Raw genomic sequence first — 24,675 nt, 5'->3', positions numbered from 1 at the left:
ATTGTATTTCTGCCCAACCCAATTGTTATTCATTTAGTGCTCACTATAGGCCAGGGCAGATATACATTTACCATAGACTGGCCAAGAAAAAAAAGTTTATTGTTTGTTTGTTTTTAAAATTCTTATTGTAAAAGCATAACATTTTTTTTTGTCCATGAGGATGTAACCGTAGAACACCGAAATCGGAGAATGTCGACTTTCCCCGGTGAATGTTCACGTTTACCTTTCCCCGGTGAATGTTCACGTTTACCTTTCCCCGGTGAATGTTCACGTTTACCTAGTTGCTTGGTGTCTACATGACTCTCTACCTACATGAATATTAATGTTCGATAAGTTGACGTACTGAAAGTCATTATGTTCATCCTAGATAGATCTTTGGGGATACATCTGTCACTTTCTGTGGTGCATTAATGAGTAGCCTTTAGTTATAACAAAGTCTACCAATACAGTATGTAAGTTTTCAAATTAAGCATACATCTCTATTGATAGATTAGAAAGTGTTATCAAACTTTTAAGTGAGTAGAGAAGCCGAACCGAATTAGCTTCTACGTGTAAATATGTGGATCCTTTCAATAAATATCGGATGGGACAGCGCTATAAGCCTATAAATTATCAATGACTTCATACTAAGCATGATATCATGTCTAGTTAGTAATACATTTGTCTTTTTTTAACTAAATATTATTTTTTTGTAAGCCTTAAGTGTAGTATTTTTAGATCGATGTTATTAAAAATAAACAAAAAATGAAACTTACTTTTTCTGTACAAATCTCATATTGAGCTGTGAATAAGTTGAGTGGTTTGCAATTTTGCGGCTGTGTGTGTGTTAAAGTTAATTCCTATTAAGTATTGTTAAAGAGTCTTCTTTTTCCTCGTTCTCATTTTTAGATGACTAGACCAATATACGAGATGAACTGCGCAGTGGTTTCAAATCAGGGAGCTCTCCGTATAGTTTTCTTTCTATTGGGGTGTTTTGGGGCCAGTGTATTGCACGGGCCTCGTGGTAAACAGTTTTGAAGGACATGTCTCATTCTGTTGTGTCCGGTCCTGAGTCGTAAGATTAGAGTTTATAATAGGCATCATCTTTCTCGTGATTAGATGAGAGCTTGTCCATTTCTCATTTAATTAATTTATTAGTAGTTTCTTCATTTCTTCTGGATAGAGTGCAATTTAATTGTGAAAATGTTCTCCCACTCTTGGCGAGTGTGTCAGCCTTCTCATATCCTTCTAGTTCTATATGTGCTGGTATCCATTGTATCCGTTAAAGAGCTAATTGTCGCCCCAATTTTTTTCTCCGTTATATCAATGTTTTCTAACTTAAACTCTCTCACCCCTCTTTTTCGTTAACTGACAATGGAACCTTCAAAAGACGGGGGAGACAAAAGAGAGTGCCATCAAGCGTACATGCCGACCAGCAAAATGATCAGGCCAAACACAACCTCGAAGACACCAAAGAAGTGTTGAAGTTAATGCCTCTCGTGCATAGCAAAAAGTACGGTCTTACGTTTTGCAAATGATAATATGTAGGCTACAGTGTATAATGTACATTTGTTTAGTGTATGTTGTACATTTTTTGTGATATTCTTGTTGAATTTCAAACAAAATTAATTGTAATAAATAAATTTAAAAAAAACAAACAAACAAAAAAAACAACGTATTCGGGCACCTGTGTCTCTCTGCTGTCACTTTTTTTTTTTTAAAGTTGTCTGCATTGAATTTTTTTTTTTTTCTTTGGTCGCGACCAGACCGGCCCATTTGGTACCGGCCCACCGGGCATTTGCCCGTTCGCCCATATAGCCAGTCCGCCCCTGGTTTGAAACTAAAAAATACCTTTCAATATAAAAAAAAAAGCAAATTACGGACTCAAAATGTTATGAGCGTAGCTAAATGGGTTTTGACTCAGTTTTGAGTTTAAACTTCCCTTCAGCGGGGTTTGAAGGTAAAAATACCTCTTAATAATAAAAACAAAGCAAATTATACGCTAAAAATGTTATGAGTGTAGTTAAAGAGGTTTTGAGTTTAAACTCTCCTCCAGTGGAGTTTGAAGCTAAAAAATACCTCTTCAATATAAAAAAAAGCAAATTACTCACTCTAAAATCTATGAGCGTAGCCAAAGGGGTTTTGAGTTTAAATCCCCCCCCCCAGCGGGGTTTGAAGCTAAAAAATACATCTTCAGTGTAAGAAAAAAAGCAAATTATACACTCAAAATGCTATGAGTGTCGCCAAAAGGGGTTTTGTGTTTAAGCCCCTCTCAATATAAAAAAAAAGCAAATTACACACTAATATTATTTGAGCATAGCCAATCCTATTGGGGGTTTTGAGTTTAAACCCCTCTTCTACATTTGTTTTTTTTTTAAAGTTTAAAACCCCTCCAGATGGTTTTGAGTTTAAAAATTCCCCTACAGAGCGTTTTGAGGTGGAAAACCTCTATCTTCAATATTATTCTAAAGCAAACTACAGTTACTAAATTATATTACCGTAGCTAAATGGGGTTTTGAATAAAAAAAACCCCAACAAACTCCAGAGAATTTTTAGTTTAAAAAAGATGATTTTGACCATAAAACTTCCCTTTTCGATATAAATCTAAAGCAAACTACATTCACTTAATTCCAAGAGCGTACTGAAGAGAGGTTACACATTTTTACCAGTGGCGGGGCTCCATTAATAAAGGGTAGTGAATAGTCATCTGCCGAAATTGAAAAACACTACATGTGGCTCAACAAAGATGACTAAGACAGATTTTTTACTGAACTTGGAGTCGACCCCTTAGTAAGATTGTGACAGAGCGTCGCATGAGGTTTGCGGGACATGTTCTCCGACAAAATGAATTACGCATAAGAAGAGTTGCGATGACATCCTAGTACAACTAGGCGCCACTCATTCATGGAGGTCCTCAGAGCAGGTGGGAAGAGGCTTCAGACATTACCGGTGACAGATTTTTGTGGAAACAGCTTGACGGCGAATGCGCCGAACGGCGCAGCAGGGTCTAAATCAGTAAGAATAGCAAAGTAGGTTTTTGAAATAAAACTTTTTAATAGCAGGAAAATGCACTGTAGATAACTCAAAATATGCATGTTGTTGGCTTTCAATACCAGAAATATTGCTTGGCGGCTGGACTCCTCCCCGCGCTTGGGGAGCTCCTAGTGCTCCCTCAGACCCCCTTGCTGGCAGTAGCGTGGAATCTACATTTTTTCCACTAACTCCAGGGAGAACCTATTCTAGGGCACAATAAACGTCTTCCGAAAGAATGAAGGGTCAGAATGTAATGAAGATTATGTACACACACACACACACATAAATACATATACTTTTGTTTTTCGCGGAACGGGGAGGGGTCCGGGGGGGGGGAGAAAAAAAATCTCTCCCAACCCCCCCCCCCCCCCCCACCCCGAAAAAAAATCCTGGCTACGCCCATGGCTAATATAGTGACTCCAAATAAAAATAAAATAGTGCATATAGGTTGTAAAGGATAATTGTAATTTAGGATTACATTATGATCTACGCTGTTCAGTTCACTCCAAGACAAGACACTGGGTCGCAAACGAGTGAGTTATTTCCCCTATTTCTTGTTACAGTCATTTTTGGATGCACACTAAGTATTAATGTAATCTGGATGCACACTAAGTATGAATGTAATCTGGATGCACACTAAGTATTAATGTAATCTGGATGCACACTAAGTATTAATGTAATCTGGATGCACACTAAGTATTAATGTAATCTGGATGCACACTAAGTATTAATGTAATCTGGATGCACACTAAGTATTAATGTAACCTGGATGCACACTAAGTATTAATGTAATCTGGATGCACACTAAGTATGAATGTAATCTGGATGCACACTAAGTATGAATGTAATCTGGATGCACACTAAGTATGAATGTAATCTGGATGCACACTAAGTATGAATGTAATCTGGATGCACACTAAGTATTAATGTAATCTGGATGCACACTAAGTATTAATGTTATCTAAATTTAGTTGTTTTTACATTCAAATCTATGTGGGACAGAAGCGTTCACACAAGCGATTTCTATATATAGAATTATGAGAAAAGCCTAAGGATTTTTTTTTTCAGAATTGTTCCTTTTCACTATGAAAGTAAACATTTTAAGTACAACGTAAACTTAACTATTGGCAAAGAAAATTTGACTGTTGATCTTTCGACTTTTATTTTGCAACCAATTGCGTTAACATTTCGCTACCACGACTTAGGAACAAAACATTACTCCCGCCCTACACACACACACACCGTTCAAGGCGACCACAACCAAGCATCCTCCTCCTCATCCAATACCCATATGACTGAGGGCTTGAGAAACTCAAATAATCTCTTCCAAAAGCCCAGGACAGAAAGCATGAGGCTTCCCTGACCACTAAAATATAGGTATATAGGCCTATTAGGCATGTCTATAGCTAGGGGTTAGGTTTGTGGAACAACCAAAATGTTTTTGGAGACATGGTTTGCTCTTTCCATCTGCAGAGGGGGGTACCGTGAGTGGAATGTTGATCTAAACAAGCATAAGAACCTTAGGTTCAATGGCCCTTCCTGCACAGTACTAAATTAGTCATTGCGGGCTTAGGTAACCTCCATCAAGGTGAGTTCCGATCAGGGCGCCACATGTGCTCCCAGGCATTTTGTGATGTAGTCCAACACGTAAACCACTTATTCAATTTCTTTTGTCAAACAATAAAACAACAACATAAATATAATAACAAGAAAAACATTTTTAAAAATACAAAAAAAAAACAACAAAAAAAAACAACAACAACAACAACAACTTATTTTATGTGTAATTGTACAATTAGTTTAGATAAGCCATGTAATTGTACAATTAGTTTAGATCAGTCATGTAATTGTACAATTAGTTTAGATAAGCCATGTAATTGTACAATTAGTTTAGATCAGTCATGTAATTGTACAATTAGTTTAGATCAGTCATGTAATTGTACAATTAGTTTAGATCAGTCATGTAATTGTACAATTAGTTTAGATCAGTCATGTAATTGTACAATTAGTTTAGATCAGTCATGTAATTTTACAATTAGTTTAGATAAGCCATGTAATTGTACAATTAGTTTAGATCAGTCATGTAATTGTACAATTAGTTTAGATCAGTCATGTAATTGTACAATTAGTTTAGATCAGTCATGTAATTGTACAATTAGTTTAGATCAGTCATGTAATTGTACAATTAGTTTAGATAAGCCATGTAATTGTACAATTAGTTTAGATCAGTCATGTAATTGTACAATTAGTTTAGATCAGTCATGTAATTGTACAATTAGTTTAGATCAGTCATGTAATTGTACAATTAGTTTAGATCAGTCATGTAATTGTACAATTAGTTTAGATCAGTCATGTAATTGTACAATTAGTTTAGATCAGTCATGTAATTGTACAATTAGTTTTGATCAGTCATGTAATTGTACAATTAGTTTAGATAAGCCATGTAATTGTACAATTAGTTTAGATCAGTCATGTAATTGTACAATTAGTTTAGATAAGCCATGTAATTGTACAATTAGTTTAGATCAGTCATGTAATTGTACAATTAGTTTAGATCAGTCATGTAATTGTACAATTAGTTTAGATCAGTCATGTAATTGTACAATTAGTTTAGATCAGTCATGTAATTGTACAATTAGTTTAGATCAGTCATGTAATTGTACAATTAGTTTAGATCAGTCATGTAATTGTACAATTAGTTTAGATCAGTCATGTAATTGTACAATTAGTTTAGATAAGCCATGTAATTGTACAATTAGTTTAGATCAGTCATGTAATTGTACAATTAGTTTAGATCAGTCATGTAATTGTACAATTAGTTTAGATCAGTCATGTAATTGTACAATTAGTTTAGATAAGCCATGTAATTGTACAATTAGTTTAGATCAGTCATGTAATTGTACAATTAGTTTAGATCAGTCATGTAATTGTACAATTAGTTTAGATCAGTCATGTAATTGTACAATTAGTTTAGATCAGTCATGTAATTGTACAATTAGTTTAGATCAGTCATGTAATTGTACAATTAGTTTAGATAAGCCATGTAATTGTACAATTAGTTTAGATCAGTCATGTAATTGTACAATTAGTTTAGATCAGTCATGTAATTGTACAATTAGTTTAGATCAGTCATGTAATTGTACAATTAGTTTAGATCAGTCATGTAATTGTACAATTAGTTTAGATCAGTCATGTAATTGTACAATTAGTTTAGATCAGTCATGTAATTGTACAATTGGTTTAGATCAGTCATGTAATTGTACAATTAGTTTAGATCAGTCATGTAATTGCATGCAGGGTAGACCTAGACATAATAAATCTGTGCAATTATAAATATTTTTACCAATTATTTTTGTCTAGCTTTTAGCATTCTCAATGCGCTATGGTCCTATCACTTGTCTGGACCAGTTGGGAAAGGGGGAGGGAAGTAGGGGGGTATCTTTGTGAACGTTTACATGATCGTTTTTTAAATGCATAAACAAAAAGTTCACTCAGGGCTCGAGTCCTCAAGGGGACTAATTCAACTTATACCACCACATCTGTCAAGTACGATTTCTTTCTCTTGCTCAAGATACCTAACAAAATAATTAATTACCAATAGTTAATTATTTAATTATTTTTTTTTAATTGATTCACAAGATTGTGCAAAATTTCAGCTTAATCCCAGATTGGTTGTGTGAGAAATCACGTGTACCAACCTTTTACCAGACAGACAGAGTGAGTGAGACGATATAAGATTTATAAAAACAATAACTTGAATAATAATAATAACTTTACCTATAACTATTAGCTATAGCTTTTAGGGTGTACATGACAATATTTACCCAGGAATTTAAAGTCCCACTGTATGTTTGTTTTTCTACGGCTAAATGCAAACATCAAATGCAAATAACATTCAACAGAAGTTCTTTGGTCTGAATGTGTCTTCTGTCTCGTGTGTCTCTACGTTGTCTCAATCAAGGCCCTCGGGTTTTAAGGCTCATCACCTGACGTCATAAAAACACACAGGCAAAAGCGGCTTTACGCGAGATGAAAGAAACACACACACACACACACAAACAAACAGGTGGTGACACTGGATTAACACAGGCTAGTTTCTTTGTGTGTGTGTGTGTATGTGTTTTTCTCCGCATCCAAAAGTTCTACTTTTTTTTCTGTCTTGTACCACTACCGAGATGATCTCTGCTGTGCAATAGGGGGGGGGGGGGAGTAATATTGTCCCCAAAACTCTGTCGTTTTCATTAATGCATCTTGATTTTGTAAAACAGTGTTTCCCAAACTGTGTTCCGCGGAACCCTAGTGTTTCGAGAGGCTTGAGTAGGTGTTCCACGAACAACTGGAATAATTAACGAGTAGGCCACTACGTGAATTAATCTCTCTAAATAAAATTAGCAAAGTGTTCCGCTAAATACTCAGAATGTGCAAAGTGTTCCGTTAGAAAAAAAAGTTTGGGAAACACTGTAATGTAGAGTACATTTAGATGTAAAAATAGATAGACAATTATTAATCACACCTACCTTCTGTACTCATCTATTTCTTTCAACTTTGTGTAACCCATAAACAGAGGCGTCGCTAGAGATGGTGCCATACGGAGTGATTAAATAATGATCACTCCTTTCCCTAATCACTCCACTCTCAAATCACCCTATCCCCAAAACCCGATATTCAAATCACCATATTCCCAAATCACCCCATTCCCAAATTACCCCATTCCCCTAAAAATACAATTAGAAACGTTTAGTTAATAAAAATCAACTATTGTTAGTTTATTTTTTACTTGAGAAATAATAATAATAATTTTTAAAAATTAAATTTAATTTATATGTACATAGCAGTTAACTGTGTGCCGATACTTTCCTTTAACAACAAGATCTCGTTGTTTTTTACACTGGAGTCACCCTGATGCGGTCCGCACCCCTCCACCCCACCATAGCCACACCACTGCTTATAGAGTATAGTTTGTACCTTGTGACCTTCTTCGGTAGTATTTGAGTTCACGAATGCGTTTAGTCTACACCTGGACAACCCGACAGCTTTGCAATCTTTACCTAACCACACAATTGCGAAAGCTAATCCAATAAACGCATCCCGCCTCCGGAGTGAAACGAAATTAAACATCACAAGTGGTTCAACTTTTGGAATCCCCTTTCAAACAGTTTCTCGGAGAAAGATCTGAAATGACAGGTACCTTGTGACTTCGATGTCATATCGACATTTGAATTCCGCTGATTTAATGAAGAACGTGAAAGAGAGCAAGTAGAGTTGTCTTGTTCATTGTTTGACTTTAGCCTCCCTTTGGCTGCGCCTTTGATAGATTGTGGGATATTTGAAGAAAGCCATTGATCTTTTAGATTTTGTTCGATCTAATATTGGTTTAATCATTATTTACTCATTCTTCTCACCAGGTGGTGTCAGGGCAGGCCTTTGCTTATTTGGAGGCCCTATTCGAAATGAATTTGGTAGTTCCAAATGAAATAAAATATAAAATAAAATAGAAAGGAACAGCGAAACAAATAAAATGACGCAATTTATTAAAAACTTGCCTGTCTAAATATAAATCGACAAATAACTGAAATTCACATTTCGCAATTTCCGTAGTGAAGACATTAGTTAGACTAGTTAACATAGAGTCATAGTACTCTACCATGTTTGAGATCTGATCTAAGTTTCGCAATTTTCTCTCTAAAACCAATTGGAGGTCATAGACGGCTGCCTAGTTTGCCTATGCCTATGCCAAAGGCTGGCCACAGATGACACTTCAATAAGTTCAAGGCAAAAAAGCTAAGCTGCTTACAAGAAGAAAATTCGAAAACTTTGGCCCAGATGCCCAGATCTATTAATTTCAAATACTTACGCTATGGATTATATATAATCAGGATTTCACATTTCTATTTTATGATATGGAGTCTATTCCATTGGTTGTTGAATTGATTTACGAACCCAATTAGTTGCTAACTCTGAACTCTAGAAATTATCTATAAAATGTAACCAAGCATTTTTACGCACGATAAAATTCCAGAGAAAAATATAACCTAACCTTTCTGAGTATTACTTACGTACGATAAAACATTTTAATAAATACAATATAAAACGATAACTAATCAACAGTTTTAATATGCAGAGAATGATAATATACAAAAAAACAACTCAAGAGTTATTGAACTTTGTTCAGACATGAAGTCCAAAAAACTTAGACTTACTTAGACTTAGGTCCTCCCGCGCCGTTCGGGGCATTGGGCGGCAAGCTGTCTCCATAATGATCTGTCACTGGCAATGTCTGAAGCCTCCTCCCACCTGGTGTCCACTGTTCTGAGGTCCTCCATGAAGGTGTGTCGCCAGGTAATACGAGGACGTCCCTGTTTGCGCTTTCCTCGTTTTGGCTTCCATGTTATCGCAACTCTTGGTGTGCGTAATTCATTTTGACGTAGAACATCTCCCGCAAACCTCATGCGACGCTCAGTCACAACCTCACTAAGTGTTCGACTCCCAGTTCGGCATAGGATTTCCTTGTTTGAGATCCGGTCTGTGTAACTGACTCCCAAAATCCGTCTCAGCCATTTCTGTTGAGCCACATTTAGTCTTTTCTCAATTTTGACAGATGACTTCCACGTCTCACATGCATATGTAGCTGTTGGAATGACGATTGTGTTGAGAAGGTGTATTTTTGTCTCGAGTCCAATGGCTTGGCTAGTCCAAATAGGCTGCAGCCTTTGGAAAATGCTCCCTGCCTTTCCTATTCGGCACGCTACATCATGGTAAGCATCTCCATCATTTGTTATGATGCTGCCAAGGTACGTGAACTTGTCCAGCTCATCAAGCTTTGACTCGCCAAGTCTGACGGGGACACCCTTTGCCTTTGTCCAGAAAACACTAAACGATTATAGAAAGATAAAAAAAAAAGATTATTTGATTGTTTTTTACAACTTTGAAACGCTTTGAAATAAAAAAAAATAATAAAAAAAAATATTTGTAGTTGGCATGTTAAACGTTTGTTTGATACCTCAGATAAATGGCTTTCATAACATTTAAAAGAAGTTTCAAAATCATGAAATCTTTGCATTTAGTGCATTTAAACATTAGGGTTAATGTTCGTCTGTATCATGCACACTATATTGATATAAACCATGACATCTGTTGTAAACCTGTGTCATAATTTATACTTCACATGTCCTCGGGCAGACGACAAAAAATGTAATCAACATGCATGGCGGGAAGACAACACAAATATCATAATCAATATTCATGTCTCCGGGCAAACGAAAAAAAATGTAATCAACATGCATGTCGGGAAGACAAAAATTATCATAATCAATATTAATGTCTTCGGGCAGACGAAAAAGTCTCGTGATCAACATTCATGACAGTGTCCTTAAGATGCTTAAACCACGGCACGCGGACCTCATTCGAGCCGTGACTCGGTGCTATCCGGCCTTACGAAACTTCTGTCACAGTGCAATATGTGGTCCTATTAGGTAATATCGGCTCTGGTTGGACACTACTGCTTTACATTATTAGGTATATGAAACTCAAAGTCTTGAAAAGGAATTGTAATAGTATGGATATAAGCCTTGTGTAGACTGACCTTACTGACACGAGGGGGGACCAATACTAATAGTTTGTTAGAGCGTTTGAATGTTTATATTTGAATGGGTGATGTGTTAAGAGACATGTAGACTTGCGATCTACGTAAAGGCTTGTAGTTCATTAACTCTTTTTCTCCTGATTGACGATGCCATCGTTGATTTGACCCCATTAAATTAACTTAATTTTTGGGTTTCTAAACTTTAATTTATGTCATATAAAAAGGGCATACATTTATCTATATTATTTATAACATTTTCTTTTAAAAACCATTACTGAAGTTTATCCCTAACAACTAATGAAATACAAATGGAAAAAATGATAATTCCTTCTGAACATGAAAAATAATTACGGAGAGATAGAGTTAATAAAGTGAGTTGCCGCTAGCGAGTTGACTTTCCTTTGGGTAGCCGTGTGGTGAGCGGGTGAAAGAAAGAAACACCGTGACGATGACAAGTACACAGGAACACTGGTACCTGAGAAATAGTTGTCAGTGATGATCCTCCCATGGCGCTTGCTTGCCCCCTTTTTTTCACACGTGGAAGTCGGTAAGTAATAACCACTCAAATGTTACCTGGTCTCACATGAAGCTCCTTCATTTAAAAGTGAGAGAAACGGAAAAGGGGGTGGGGGAAATATGTCCAAGTTAGCATTTATATCAAATTATTGATGGGAGGTGTGAAATCAATCCAGTGATCGAATCTGGACCATGTGGTAAAAAAAAAAATCGAGACATCTATGAATCGATTCACTGCGAGGTGTCGAGTGAAATAAAGTTATAGCCTTTTTCTATATTTTTTCCGTTTGCTTGTGAAATAAACAAAAAAAGAAGATCGGCTGAGAGTGGGATGAGCGGGGTATAAATCTATTTTTGCAAATAAACAGAACACACACATTCTCTCTCTCTCTCTGTTGTCTCTTTCTTTTCTCTCTTTCTAGTCCTATGTAGTAAGTGCCAATGTGTATATGTATGAAGAGAAAGAGATAAAGAGAGAGAGAGAGAGAGCGAGAAAAAAAGAAAAAGAAAGAGAGAACGAGAGTGAGAGAAAAGAAGAGAGAGAAGGACAGAGCGAAAGAGAGAAGAGATTGGAGAAACATAAAGACTAAAGGGAAAGGTGAGAAATAGAGAGAGAGAGAGAGATTTAAGAATAGAGAGACGGTGGGGGATCAATATAACATCTGTGAGTTTCAACTTAACGCAGAGATAAACATCTGTTCATTCTGTCAATTCAAGCATACAACAATCATCTGTAGGCTAGAATAAGCGACACACAGAGAACATTGCTTATTGATCTACACACCGCGAAATAGCCAACTAGATTTGCACACGCGTAGCCCTTTGTAAAACCACGTGTTTAGTTAAGTAGTCAAGTTCCCCTTTCAGACCTTGCGATCTTTAGGGCAGATGATGTAAAGGTCATCTGTTTGTGTGGCCCACGGTTAACGAGCGTGTCATATGGCCAGCACAATGACCAACCACCTTTTCCCCAACTTATGTCAGGTACCCATCAGAGCTGGGTGTACTCAAAGGCGCCCAAACATCTCAAAATTGAAAATCCCAATCTTCTCCAGGATTTGAACCTGGGACCCCCAGTTCGGAAGCCAAGCGCTTTACCGCTCAGCCACGAACCTCTAAAAAACAAACAAACACGTGAATAGACCTACTTACTTTAAAAAGGGTTCGCAAAAAAATAAAAACTACAGGGAGCATGATAAAGACTATGGTAAAACAGGATTTTCCATTTTGCTTGTAATTATTGAGGTCTGAACATCACAGACATGAAGACAAATCAAAAACAGATTTTTCTTATGCATGCGCTAAAAAAAAAATAGTTCAACGTGGCTTTCCTACTTGAAAGGAAGTAATCTTTACTCCCACAGTAACACGATTAGCAATTAGCCCTGGTTTTTTTTCCCGCCGGTTCCACGAATGACTCATGTAGGCCTATATACCAAACCAATTAACAAATACTAAGTCGATGGTGGATCCATTAGGTGTGATCGCCTATACACCTTCCTGAACCGCCTTTGAATATAACATTAGCTTGGTTAGTCTGAAAGGTTTGATTGTAAGAGCGTGACCTATTTTGTCGCTGTTTATGTTGTCTTCACCGTGTGCAAGGCTGTCCTAACCAACAGCTGGCTGCCTCGTAGTGAGCATAATCCAACTCATACATATTAACGTTTTTATTGCCGTCCTAACGTTGCAGTAAAAAAATTCTCATTGTTTCCCCCACAAGGACCCTGTTTTACCAATTGTTTCCCCCACAAGGACCCTGTTTTACCAATTGTTTCCTCCACAAGGACATTGCTTTACCAACATATCGTATTCTCGTTCCATGTGTGGGGATCGGGGATGGAAGACTTACAATCGAATTGTCTTTTATAAAATGAGTTTGTAATGAATAGCAATCTAACATGTGCCGACATAATCATATTGATTGTCAATAACAGAGAAACGTTTTGAAGGATAACATTTTTTTGTTTCATATTTCTTCAGCGAACTTATTCAATACTGCAATAACGACCAGGTGTAAGTTTTAATGAAAGGATAAGGAAGAGAGAGAGAGAGCGAAAGAGAGAGGGGCGCCGAAAGCAAACAGGCCAGCATATGCGAGAAAAGCTTAAGAGTAAAAGAAAGATCTGGGGAGGGGTGTTGGTTGGAGGATGAAGTCTCGCTCCCCTGAATATCAACACTTACCTTACACTATCTCTCTCATTAGTTCGTCCCTCATTAAAAAATTAATATATAATCTGTAGGGCTATTGTTACTCCTACTGAGAACCTCTTGTCTAAAAAGGTGAGATCCTCAAGGACTTTACACACGCCGGAAAAGACAGTTGTTCTTTGTCCATTGATTCTCAACACATAGAGGCTTAAGAACCTCTTTAAAATTGTGTATCACGGTCGCTGACCACCTGATGGAAACTGAGTCTTCACTCTATTTCGTAGTACTACATAATACATTTTCCACTTTCGGTCTAACAAAGGATGAACGAGCAACATCACCGACAGTACGTGTGACACAGGCTGAGAATCTAGGACTCAGACAATCCATAGTACAATTATGATTCACTCGATTGCAGCTTGTGGTATTCAGCGTATACATAGCAAGTAATGTTGTGGAGACTGCATTATAAGTTATGGAAATACTGCGTTCATTTAGTGCTAACAGTAAGTCGTTACATTTTGTCAAAGTCTTTAAATGTTGCAATAATTTAGCATCACCCGTGACATAATCAGACATGATGTAATCTATGTAATCAGACATGATGTAATCTATGTAATCAGACATGATGTAATCAAAGGCCATCATTGTGATATTATTATAATATGTATTACTTTTACAAGTTGACCGTCACGATGTTTTTCAAGGGAGAGCTTTGTATTGTATTGTCTCCACATATGGCATACACGTATTCGGAGGTGCCTATAAATCTATTCAACACACTACTAGGATACAAAGAAGTAAATCAGCGGGGGATGCACAGTGAGAAAACATAGATTTAGGTCAAAAATATCGATATTTTAAAATTAATTGATTTTAATAGTTTAAAATGTCTAGAATACGAATTCCCTATCAGAATACTAAAAAAAATACGTTTTATACATCAATTTTGTATTTTAAATGTATATATATTAGCAAAATTTTGATGTTTTGGTGAAAAATCAACATTTTGTAAGCTATAGTTGATAAGCTAATGTACGCTCTCATCCCTAACAGATGGTATCGATACAAAGGTCTACTTTTCTAGTTTCGATTATGTGCATGGTTTCTCATTCTATAAATAAATAGTACTGCAATAAACTTTCAAAATACGTCACTACCTCTTTTTTTTCCCTATATCCTCATATACACACCCACAAAGCCATATTTACGCATGCGCACCATCAAAGCTTCTTTGGTTACTGTACATACACGCATGCGCACTGAAAAAGCTTCCGTAACGACAAAGTATGCACGCATGCGCACATGACGTGAACCGGTCCTTCTTCTGTAAACTTCCATCACATCAACAATCGATTCATTATTGAAACTCAGAAATGCCAACAAAAGGTTATATGTTTGGAAAGAAAAAACGTTACTGTAAGCCCAGAGGACGACATGCTTCAAAGACAAATGCACAATTACAAAGGTAAGTCTAGATCTAGAGTTTGCTTTTTTTTATTTACTAGACAAGCGTGTGCTGACACATAAAATAATGAAACCTTGGCTCTTTGAGTTCGACAACTGTTTATCCAATGAATCACATCTAGATCTAGATCTAGAATCTAGATTCTATAGACATTAAATAAATATCATGAAAATGATTGCAAACATAGAGATCTATCCTTTTATAGATCTAGTCTATATTAGGAGCATAGATCACATTAGAACTAGATAATCTCTAGAGATTAGATTATCATGTATGATGATGTATTGAACAGTATTGTAGGACTTCAACTCAAGTCTTGGTCTTAGTTTTTTTTTTTTAGATCTAGTACATATTGTCATATATAGATCTACATTACATGTAACATGTCTCTATACATTCTTTACTTTTTATGATTAATACAATATATGATTTCTAAAATGCATTATAAAATTTAAAATAATCTTCATGTTGTGATAGATGTGACGTGTACTTTCATACTATTGAATTTTTTTTTAAAGACCCTCTAATTTATTTTTTATTTGTTTGCAGCTCTGTTTTGGATACAGCTGGATCTGAAGCAGCAACAACACAGCCTGCAAGTGCAGCTGAGCGAAAAATATCCCTAACTGCAGTTACTAACGCTGATAACACCAATAAGAGGCTGCCTGAAGATTTCATATACGTCATGATGAATTCAATGCAATTGACCACAATGGTCTCCTTGTTGTGCTGTCCACATTGCTTTGACAACAAATTAACTATGTGCATCACACAATCAAAAGGCATGGCTCATTTGATTAAAATCAAATGCCTAAATTGTGAAACATATTTGTGGTCCGACTGGACCTCAAAAAAAAGTAATGATGTTCATCTGGATATTAATGTCCGCGCTGTCGCTGCATTAAAAGAATCTGGAATCTCGCATTCTAAATTTGATAGGTTTTGTGGACTTATGAGTAAGCCCTGCATGCACAGAAATACTTATAACAATCTAGCTAACATAGTCAATACTGCTATAATTGAAGCTGGTGAAGAATGTATGATTAGGGCATCTGCTGTTGTGCATGGAAGAAACATTTCACAACCTCTAACTACAGATGAAAGAATAAGTTCAACAGGCTGTCCTGTTATTACAGTTTCTTTCGATGGGACTTGGCATAAAAGGGGCCACTCATCTCATTCAGGAATTGGCACAGTTATTGATTTTGATACTGGACTCGTCATCGACACCGAAGTCCTATCAAATTATTGCCATGTTTGTGATTCAAACTCTGCAGAACTAAACTTTGATGCCTCTAAGCATATGTGTCAAAAAAACTTCAGTGGCTCAGCAAATGCAATGGAGGCCGCATCAGCATCCAAAATCTTTTCGCGCTCTGTGGCATCCAGAAAACTTGTTTATGGCACGATGCTGTGTGATGGTGATAGTAAATCGCATTCATCTGCCATTACCAACTCAGGATATGATGTAGAAATCTTAAAAGAGGACTGCATTAACCACATCTCAAAAAGAATGTTTAATGCTTTGAACAATTTAAAAATGTCTAACAAAAAAGAACTAAATTATAGGCTTACAAAGCCAAAAATTGAAAAAATTACAAATTACTATTCCAAAGCTCTGCGCCAAAATGCTCCCGACATTCAAAAAATGAAGCTGGCTGTTATGGGCTCATTTTTTCATATGATGAGCTCAGACCTAGATCATAACCACAGATTGTGTCCTGATGGCGCTACATCTTGGTGTCACTTTAAGAGATCAGAGGCACTAAAACAGCCATATAAAAAACACAACCAGACCATCACATCAGAAATAGGTAAACTGTTATTTCCTATAATAAAAAGACTAACAGACACAGATCTGTTAAAAAGATGTTCTAGAATGGGAACACAAAACGCCAATGAATCTTTTCATTCCCTCATTTGGCAAAGATGCCCCAAAACAGAATTCGCAACATTAAAAACGGTAAGGGCTGCGACATACCTTGCTGTTTTAGCCTTCAATAATGGACCTGTTGGCATCAGATCAGTTTTTGACATATTAGGCATTCCCTGGACACTAAAAAACATTTCTTCTAGTGAGAAAAAGCAAAATGTCAAACTACAGCTTGTTAGAAAAAGAAAATCAATCGCATTAGTGTCCAGGAGAAAAAACTTGAAAAAACGAAGAATTGAGCATGAGCACCGGGCAGAGGTTCTAGAAGGTCCAACCTATCAATCAGGCCATTTTAATGAATAGTTTTTTTGTTTTTTTTTATTATCTATTATGTTGTTTTATGTTAATATTCCCTTTTTTTTCATTTTTATGGTTACAATAAATATTTTATATCATTTTAGAAACTTTAAATGCGTTTTTCTCAAAATGTATTTTTAGGTGCATGTTGTCCACAAGAATCTCAAAATCTTTAGTTCTGTATAAGTTAGACTAATAATTTTTCACATGTAGTTTATTGATAGTATATCATAGGTAATAGGCTGCAAAAATTTTCAATATGTATAATAAATTTCATTAAAAAATAAAAATAATGATGTGACCTCAGATGAAAAATGGGGTCGGAAAAAAATAAAAATTTTAAAAATTCATAAAAATTAAACCAGTAATAATTTTCAAAACAAAATTAGCCAGTTACCTATGGGATTCAAATATCTATCAGGTGCAATCAAAAAATTAAAAAAATTTTGAGTACTTTAGAATATTTTAAGAATTTTGTAAACATTGTTTATTTTCAAGATGGCCGCCATTTCCATAGCAACCCAAAAGGCTACACTCATAAAATGTGTATGGTTACTCATGTCTCTATATGTTCTATCAAGTCATGCATAAAGCTTTTCTATTTATCTGTAAATTACAAAAATTGAAATTTCATTGTGCATCCCCCTTAATTAAATTTTATTGAGCTTAATGCGTTCAAACTCAATTCAATAAAATGATTGATTCAAAATATGAATCACTTGCACAACGATAAAATAGAAGATAATAATTGGAATAAAACACAGTGAAGATACAAAACAAGCAGTAAATAATCCAATCGTGAATAAGCACATTAAACAATCTATTTGTACCAACGACCAATACTAATGACTTGCGACCAACCAACTCACCCCAAAAGATTGCTTCATATTCCTTGTATAGGTCTAGCAGTGTAAATAGATCTTTCTGGATTGTTTCCGACTAAAGTTCTGCCCCCCCCCCCCCCAAAAAAAAAAAAAAAAAGAATAAGTTCCCCTTTCAGACCTTACGATCTATAGTGCAGATGACGTAAAGGTCTATTTCTGTGACCCACAGTTAACGAGGGTGTCATGTGGCTAGCAACTGCCTTTACTTTCCCCAACTAATGTCAGGTACCCATTAGAGCTGGATGGAGTCAGAGGCGTCCGAAATTAAAAATCCCAGTCTTCACCAAGATTCAAATCCGGGACCCCGGAAGCCAATCGTTTTAACGCTTATCCACCCTGACTCAGTTCTGTAACATTCCCATAATTCTACATTCTCTCTATATCTAGTTTATGCAAATCAAGGCTATCTAGAATAATATGCTTTATTTTCTCACGCGCAGGCAATGTGACCTAAATAATATGAAATATAATGTTCATCAAACGTTTCTTGTGACATTCATTCTTAAGATATATAGAAAAAGATAAACGGTTCGGTGCGAAGGCAACATCAATAAATCAATAAATAAATTGATGTCAACCAGAATATAAATATATATGACTCGGACTTGTGACACTTGATGTAACTTAAAGAGGCGAGGGGGTTCCGTTATACAGGTCTCTGCATCTTGATTTCTTGCTATTATATACCAATCTATAGACATGATAGTTGATATTTATCATTATATTTTATAAAGTTATTAATCAAGGGGTAATGTAATCTATCCTAAAGTAATTAGTTTGACCGCAAGCATCACACTAAACGAAGCAACTAGAGTAAATCCAAACTAGAATCGCTAGAGCTTCATAAAAATCTAAATCCATTATTGTCCACGGTCAACTGTTTCCCCGAGATAATAAAATGGTTTCTTTGAGATATACAAAAAAATGCTGGATCAGATCACACGATGCCAACTTTAATTATTCAGAGCTTCTAGAACACTAGCCAAAATAAGTGAGTGCACATATCCATAATAGGCCTACTATAATGTAGGAAATAAAGTAGTTGTCAGCTCTACTTTTCAAGTCCAACGGAACGGAGCCTTTTCTTTATTCACTTCGGGGCTGGATAGCTTCGCGTCATGGGTCAGATATGGCCCGCGGGTCGTTGTTTGAGCATCCCTGCTTTAGAAAGTTTTAAATATGGCGTAATCAACTTTATTTTTGGTAGGAACTTCAATAGTCTCAAGTTAAGAAGACATTATTTTTGAGTGCTTGTAACGAAGTTTCTTAAGGCTTACAGTTCACAAGTAAGTCTACATTATGTCAACAGTTCACAACTGCGTTCTGTCTATTTGATCTAGAAGTCCTGCTGAAATCACCATGAAAGCTAAAATTGTTACAACAAAAGTGACTGATCCAAGGCTTACTACTAAGACTTCATCTTTCGACCGAGGAGATCAATTATTCAATTCACTTGACATAAAGGCTAAGAAAGACAAAATGTGCGACCTTTTATTGAATGCACAAAGCTTTCTGTTTTCATAATGTTCCTTTGTTCTGACTTTTAGCTGAAGAAATTACATTCTTGAACATATTTAAATGCATCCTAGAGTAAAATTCTATTTTTTTTTCTTTTTATCTCTCTACTCTAGTAGAATAAAGTAATTTTTATTGTCTAGTAGGCAATAGCGATCCTTCAGCAATGAGTCCTGGTCGTTGTTAATTGTGTCTATTTATTTCAATGTTGAGTCCTGGTCATTGTTAAGTGTGTCTATTTATTTCAATGTTGAGTCCTGGTCATTGTTAAGTGTGTCTATTTATTTCAATGTTGAGTCCTGGTCATTGTTAAGTGTGTCTATTTATTTCAATGTTGAGTCCTGGTCATTGTTAAGTGTGTCTATTTATTTCAATGTTGAGTCCTGGTCATTGTTAAGTGTGTCTATTTATTTCAATGTTGAGTCCTGGTCATTGTTAAGTGTGTCTATTTATTTCAATGTTGAGTCCTGGTCATTGTTAAGTGTGTCTATTTATTTCAATGTTGAGTCCTGGTCATTGTTAAGTGTGTCTATTTATTTCAATGTTGAGTCCTTGTCGTTGTTAAGTGTGTCTATTTATTTCAATGTTGAGTCCTGGTCATTGTTAAGTGTGTCTATTTATTTCAATGTTGAGTCCTGGTCATTGTTAAGTGTGTCTATTTATTTCAATGTTGAGTCCTGGTCATTGTTAAGTGTGTCTATTTATTTCAATGTTGAGTCCTGGTCATTGTTAAGTGTGTCTATTTATTTCAATGTTGAGTCCTGGTCATTGTTAAGTGTGTCTATTTATTTCAATGTTGAGTCCTGGTCATTGTTAAGTGTGTCTATTTATTTCAATGTTGAGTCCTGGTCATTGTTAAGTGTGTCTATTTATTTCAATGTTGAGTCCTTGTCGTTGTTAAGTGTGTCTATTTATTTCAATGTTGAGTCCTGGTCATTGTTAAGTGTGTCTATTTATTTCAATGTTGAGTCCTGGTCATTGTTAAGTGTGTCTATTTATTTCAATGTTGAGTCCTGGTCATTGTTAAGTGTGTCTATTTATTTCAATGTTGAGTCCTGGTCATTGTTAAGTGTGTCTATTTATTTCAATGTTGAGTCCTGGTCATTGTTAAGTGTGTCTATTTATTTCAATGTTGAGTCCTGATCATTGTTAAGTGTGTCTATTTATTTCAATGTTGAGTCCTGGTCGTTGTTAATTGTGTCTATTTATTTCAATGTTGAGTCCTGGTCATTGTTAAGTGTGTCTATTTATTTCAATGTATCTCAATCTTCACTTTCCATTTCCTTACATTTTTCTTTAGGTTTCATTATATCACCATCACATTTCTTTATATTAATATTCTTTATATCGCTTTCTCTTTTTCCTTTTTCTTCTTCTCTCTCTCTTACCTAGTTTTATTGCTTAAACAAGCAAAATTAAAAACAATTTTATATTGGGTTTTTATTTGAGGGGAAGAACTCTACATTTGTAGCCCTAGATCTCAATACTGTAATATTTATTTTCCTTTTTGATATCAATCAAAATTAATTAACTATCTCTAATTAATTAATTAAATTAATTTTGAGGTAGAATGAATAATTGTGCAAATGTTCAACTTGATCAGAGACAGACAAACAGACAGACGGAGTGAATTGATATATATATATGTTCTTTAAATAATCAAAGCGTAATAAAAGAGTAGATTACTATGATTAACGTATAATGTGAAAAATTCCAAATCTTTATTTTGTAATTTTGCGAAGGTTCACTTGGAGATTTTCCTCAAGTTGGTTTTCAAGGTATTCTATGCTCGGCACAGTAATATAGTTTCTCTTCCCTCACACCACCACCTCCATTGCAATCGCAATTCCTAGTTCAGCGCCCCCCCCCCCTTGTTATCTACCCTTGCTTTACATTCGTTCTGTACTTGAAGTACTGCCCAAGTTCCACGCAATCAATGTCGGGGCGTGACTTCTTCAAAGAGGGACGAGCGAGAGAAGTGAGACGAAAAGATAGGGCCCAGGGAAATGAGAAATGAAAAAAAAAAAAAAAGAGAAGATTTTTGTTAATTAAAATAAATAAATATCAATATCGGCTCCGAACCATGTAGAATATAATAAAGAAAAATATTCCAACAAGACCCAGGCATGAGATGAACAAAATGGTTTCATCTTGTGGGGTGTGGCAGTCTGTTGATTGTAAGGTTGTCTTTTCGACAAAATCTTTTATTTTGAAGTTCTTGTTTGTCCTTTGTCACGTGGCTTAGTCGCTATCTAACTGCCTCCCTTTTTAGAGAAAGAGAGAGAGAGGGGTGGGGGGGGGGGTGGGGGGGTTGGCGGGAGAGGGAAAGGGAAGACGTGTTAGCGTTGTTGTTTCTCGCTTGGTTAAAGGTCGTGGGTTCGAATTTCATTAAATCCTTAATGATTCGTTGGTGTTACTATGACTTACTAGTTGAAATGAAATGATTTATTGAGCCAGAGTGGTTTATTGGATAATCTAGAAAATGTAGCGTTAAGGCTCAGTAATCGTTAGTGACTCAATCGAGATTGAAAAATTTTAGTTTCATAAATTTATAGTCTTGGGTTCTCACTTTTTTTTTCTATGCTGTACTTTTCTTCTATTGAACCCCCCCCCCTCAATAAATCTGCATTTCATTTCGTATATTAAAACAGCTTAGAAACAGCGCACATCAAAGCGAGGATTTATAACTAATAGAAATGCAGCAGCACTCACTTTGCACCAAAGCTTCAGAGTGGTCATTGTTGCTATGCCGAGTACAGAGTTTGACTTGCACATTTCAATCAAGCTCCTTTTAGAAACAAATACGTCCTAGCTCAAAGCTCTTGATGGACGACAGAAAGTGACGACGAGCAAGACTTGAACCCTAGACCATCGCACAACTACTGGAAGCGCTTACAAGGGAGCGATGGACCTCATTCACCGAACAATGGTCACGTGACCACCATCGACGATTCACTTATTCGTATTGAAATGATTGGGAAGCAATGCGTTGCATTTGACTGTACTAATAATAAACGCAAAATATTATCTTCAATGACCATTGCTTGTGTTTGTCGTTGGCTGATACGCACAGCTTATAAGCAGTTCGCCTCGTATGGAAAGGTTGAGACAGTCAAGACGTTTAAATCAATAACTGATCGAGACTGAACTAACTAGTGGGACATGCTCCTTGATTTTTATGAGTTGTTGTGTATGGTGTGTCGTGTTTGGTGTGTCTTGTGTGTGTTACAATGGTTAGTTCTCACCCTGGCACACGCCACAATGATACACGTAAAAGTTCACACCATAAACAGACATGCACATAAACTTTCCCACAGACGTGCGTGATAATGCTTGGCACAAACATGCATACAATATAAACTAAACAATGTCAAGGACGCTAAATTTTAACTTCAATGCTGCCAACTAAATAAAAGCTAGAAACGGAGTAGCTAAGAAATTTGTATTTTCAAATTTTATTCTGCAGAGCTGAAAATAGCGCACAAAAATATTATCATATAGCATTTAAAAAAAGTTATAAACATTTCCTTTGTTGTTTGTTTTTTATCTTTTCCTTTCTTCTATACACCGGATACACCAAACAGCTTTCTATTTATGACTTAGCTTCTACGTAGGACAATCTATTGGTGTACTAATAATAACGCGAATGTCTTTGAATACGAATATCGATGAAGGTTGCATCCATAGACATAAATAAATATAGACTGGCCGATTAAAGAGTTTTATGAAACGAAAATTTGTGACTTGCAATTTTGTGTACTTTATTATACAGCATTTATGAGCAGTGTAAAAGTTAAGTATTCATATCTATTTCAGCCACACATCTATATATATTGTAAATAAGGAGGCAATGTAGTTTTGTTTAATCTCTAAGAATGAAGATCATGCAATTTTTCATAATTCGGAAATCCGAATACAATAGATATACATGTTTTCAAGTTACATCAAGTTACTTCCTTTGGCCAGTCTATATTTAATATCAGGTGACCGAGCCTCGCTCGGATGAATAATTTGTTAAGGAAGGATATATACCCGAAGTCATTTTGAGAATATTTTTGTACCAGGTGGCCGAACCTCGCTCTGTTAAATAATTTCGGAAGGTTATATACCCGAAGTCATTTTGGGAATATTCTTGTAATTACGAAAATGAACGATCGGATAAAGACTACTAATCTGAAGAGTTGTTTTAGTGTTCTGTTAGTTCTAATTGTAGGCCTAATTGTACATGTCGATTAAATTTAAAGTCTTTTAAGTCCTCCTACAGTCTAGACAAACTACAGCTCACGTCCGTCTTATAGTTTTACAATCTATCTTTTGCGTAAAACTATTGTAGGCTTACTATTATTGGCTTGGAAGAAAGTCTTTGCAATGTAACTTCTCTACGTTATAGGGTAAAACATGCACTTAGTGACAAAGTAAAATGGCGCATTTTTTCTTATTAGACTTAAATCATGGCATTAGTTTTCTAAAGAAACGTTTCCGTGGGGCACCTCTGTTACGCCAAACAATATGCTCGTTACCCATACGGGATACGTGCCCTGCCCAGCCTGACAGTCGGACTATAGAAAGTTCATACCGGCTTTTGCCATCCATCCATCCTTGTGGTACTATGGCCTGCTTTTACACATCCATCCATTCAGATCTCTCCTGGCCCTAACTCCAAGCTTTTTACCGAGGTTTATAGTTAAATCAAAAGAGGCTGCAGTGTACTCAAACTCGTTGACCGCTAGATGGATATCATGTTTAGTGTGAGCAAGTAAGGCGTAGAGAAGCTGTGTTATGACCAGTTCCTTTGTTTTGGTACAGGAGAGGTAGACACTGAAGCATGAACACATGGTAATAATTCACCAGCAAAATAATAATAATAATAAGGCTTGTCTTAGAGTCCGAAAATTAATGAGGATTGCAGCTGTGACCTACATATCTTGCCACATCCAGGGCAAGCATAACCATTGTCCGCGATGCTCGATTAAGATTTTCTTTTAGCGTCTGCGTCTGTCCTCGGCAGCAAATTTTCTTTTGGTCTCAAATGTGTATCCGCGGCCTTTGTATAGAGGGAATTCTTTAAGTCCGACAGTTACGCTGGACAGAGCAGTATCCTATATGGGAGACGAATCTTAGACGAACGCATGCCAAAGGCAGTGTTTTTTTTGGTGAGCTAAAAAGTGGTTGACGTAACACCGAAACCCTTAAAAGACCAGCTTATGGCGCAAACTTGACTTAGCTGACATAGAAGAGAGCACATGGTTGCATGCAACCTCAGAACGAGACAGCTGGAGGTCACCAGCAAAATAAACAACAAAGTAAAAGGTATCTA

General features: G+C 36.1%; 2 protein-coding genes across 4 annotated transcripts in view; both read left to right on the top strand.

Annotated features, from left to right (window-relative positions):
* LOC106075126 (polypeptide N-acetylgalactosaminyltransferase 13-like) overlaps positions 1–24,675 on the top strand; it is a 61,990-nt gene that overhangs the window by 5,089 nt on the left and 32,226 nt on the right. The window contains exon 1 of one of the 3 annotated variants that reach the window (XM_056015469.1): positions 13,178–13,767. The exons of the other annotated variants lie outside the window; for them this stretch is intronic. Within the exon in view, the coding sequence (XP_055871444.1) occupies positions 13,711–13,767 (57 nt within the window). The 5' untranslated portion in view covers positions 13,178–13,710. Of the gene's footprint in view, positions 1–13,177; positions 13,768–24,675 lie in introns of those variants that run through there. 3 annotated transcript variants of the gene reach the window in all.
* LOC129923623 (uncharacterized) lies at positions 14,384–17,009 on the top strand. Its single transcript, XM_056015472.1, has 2 exons — positions 14,384–14,729; positions 15,279–17,009. Exons 1-2 carry the CDS (start codon positions 14,638–14,640, stop codon positions 16,963–16,965), a joined length of 1,779 nt encoding a protein of 592 aa, XP_055871447.1. The 5' UTR covers positions 14,384–14,637; the 3' UTR covers positions 16,966–17,009.

The sequence above is a fragment of the Biomphalaria glabrata genome, chromosome 17 (genome assembly GCF_947242115.1).
Source record: "Biomphalaria glabrata chromosome 17, xgBioGlab47.1, whole genome shotgun sequence".
Classification (NCBI taxonomy): Eukaryota; Metazoa; Mollusca; class Gastropoda; family Planorbidae; genus Biomphalaria; species Biomphalaria glabrata.
This window is presented reverse-complemented; position numbering and strand designations above follow the sequence as displayed.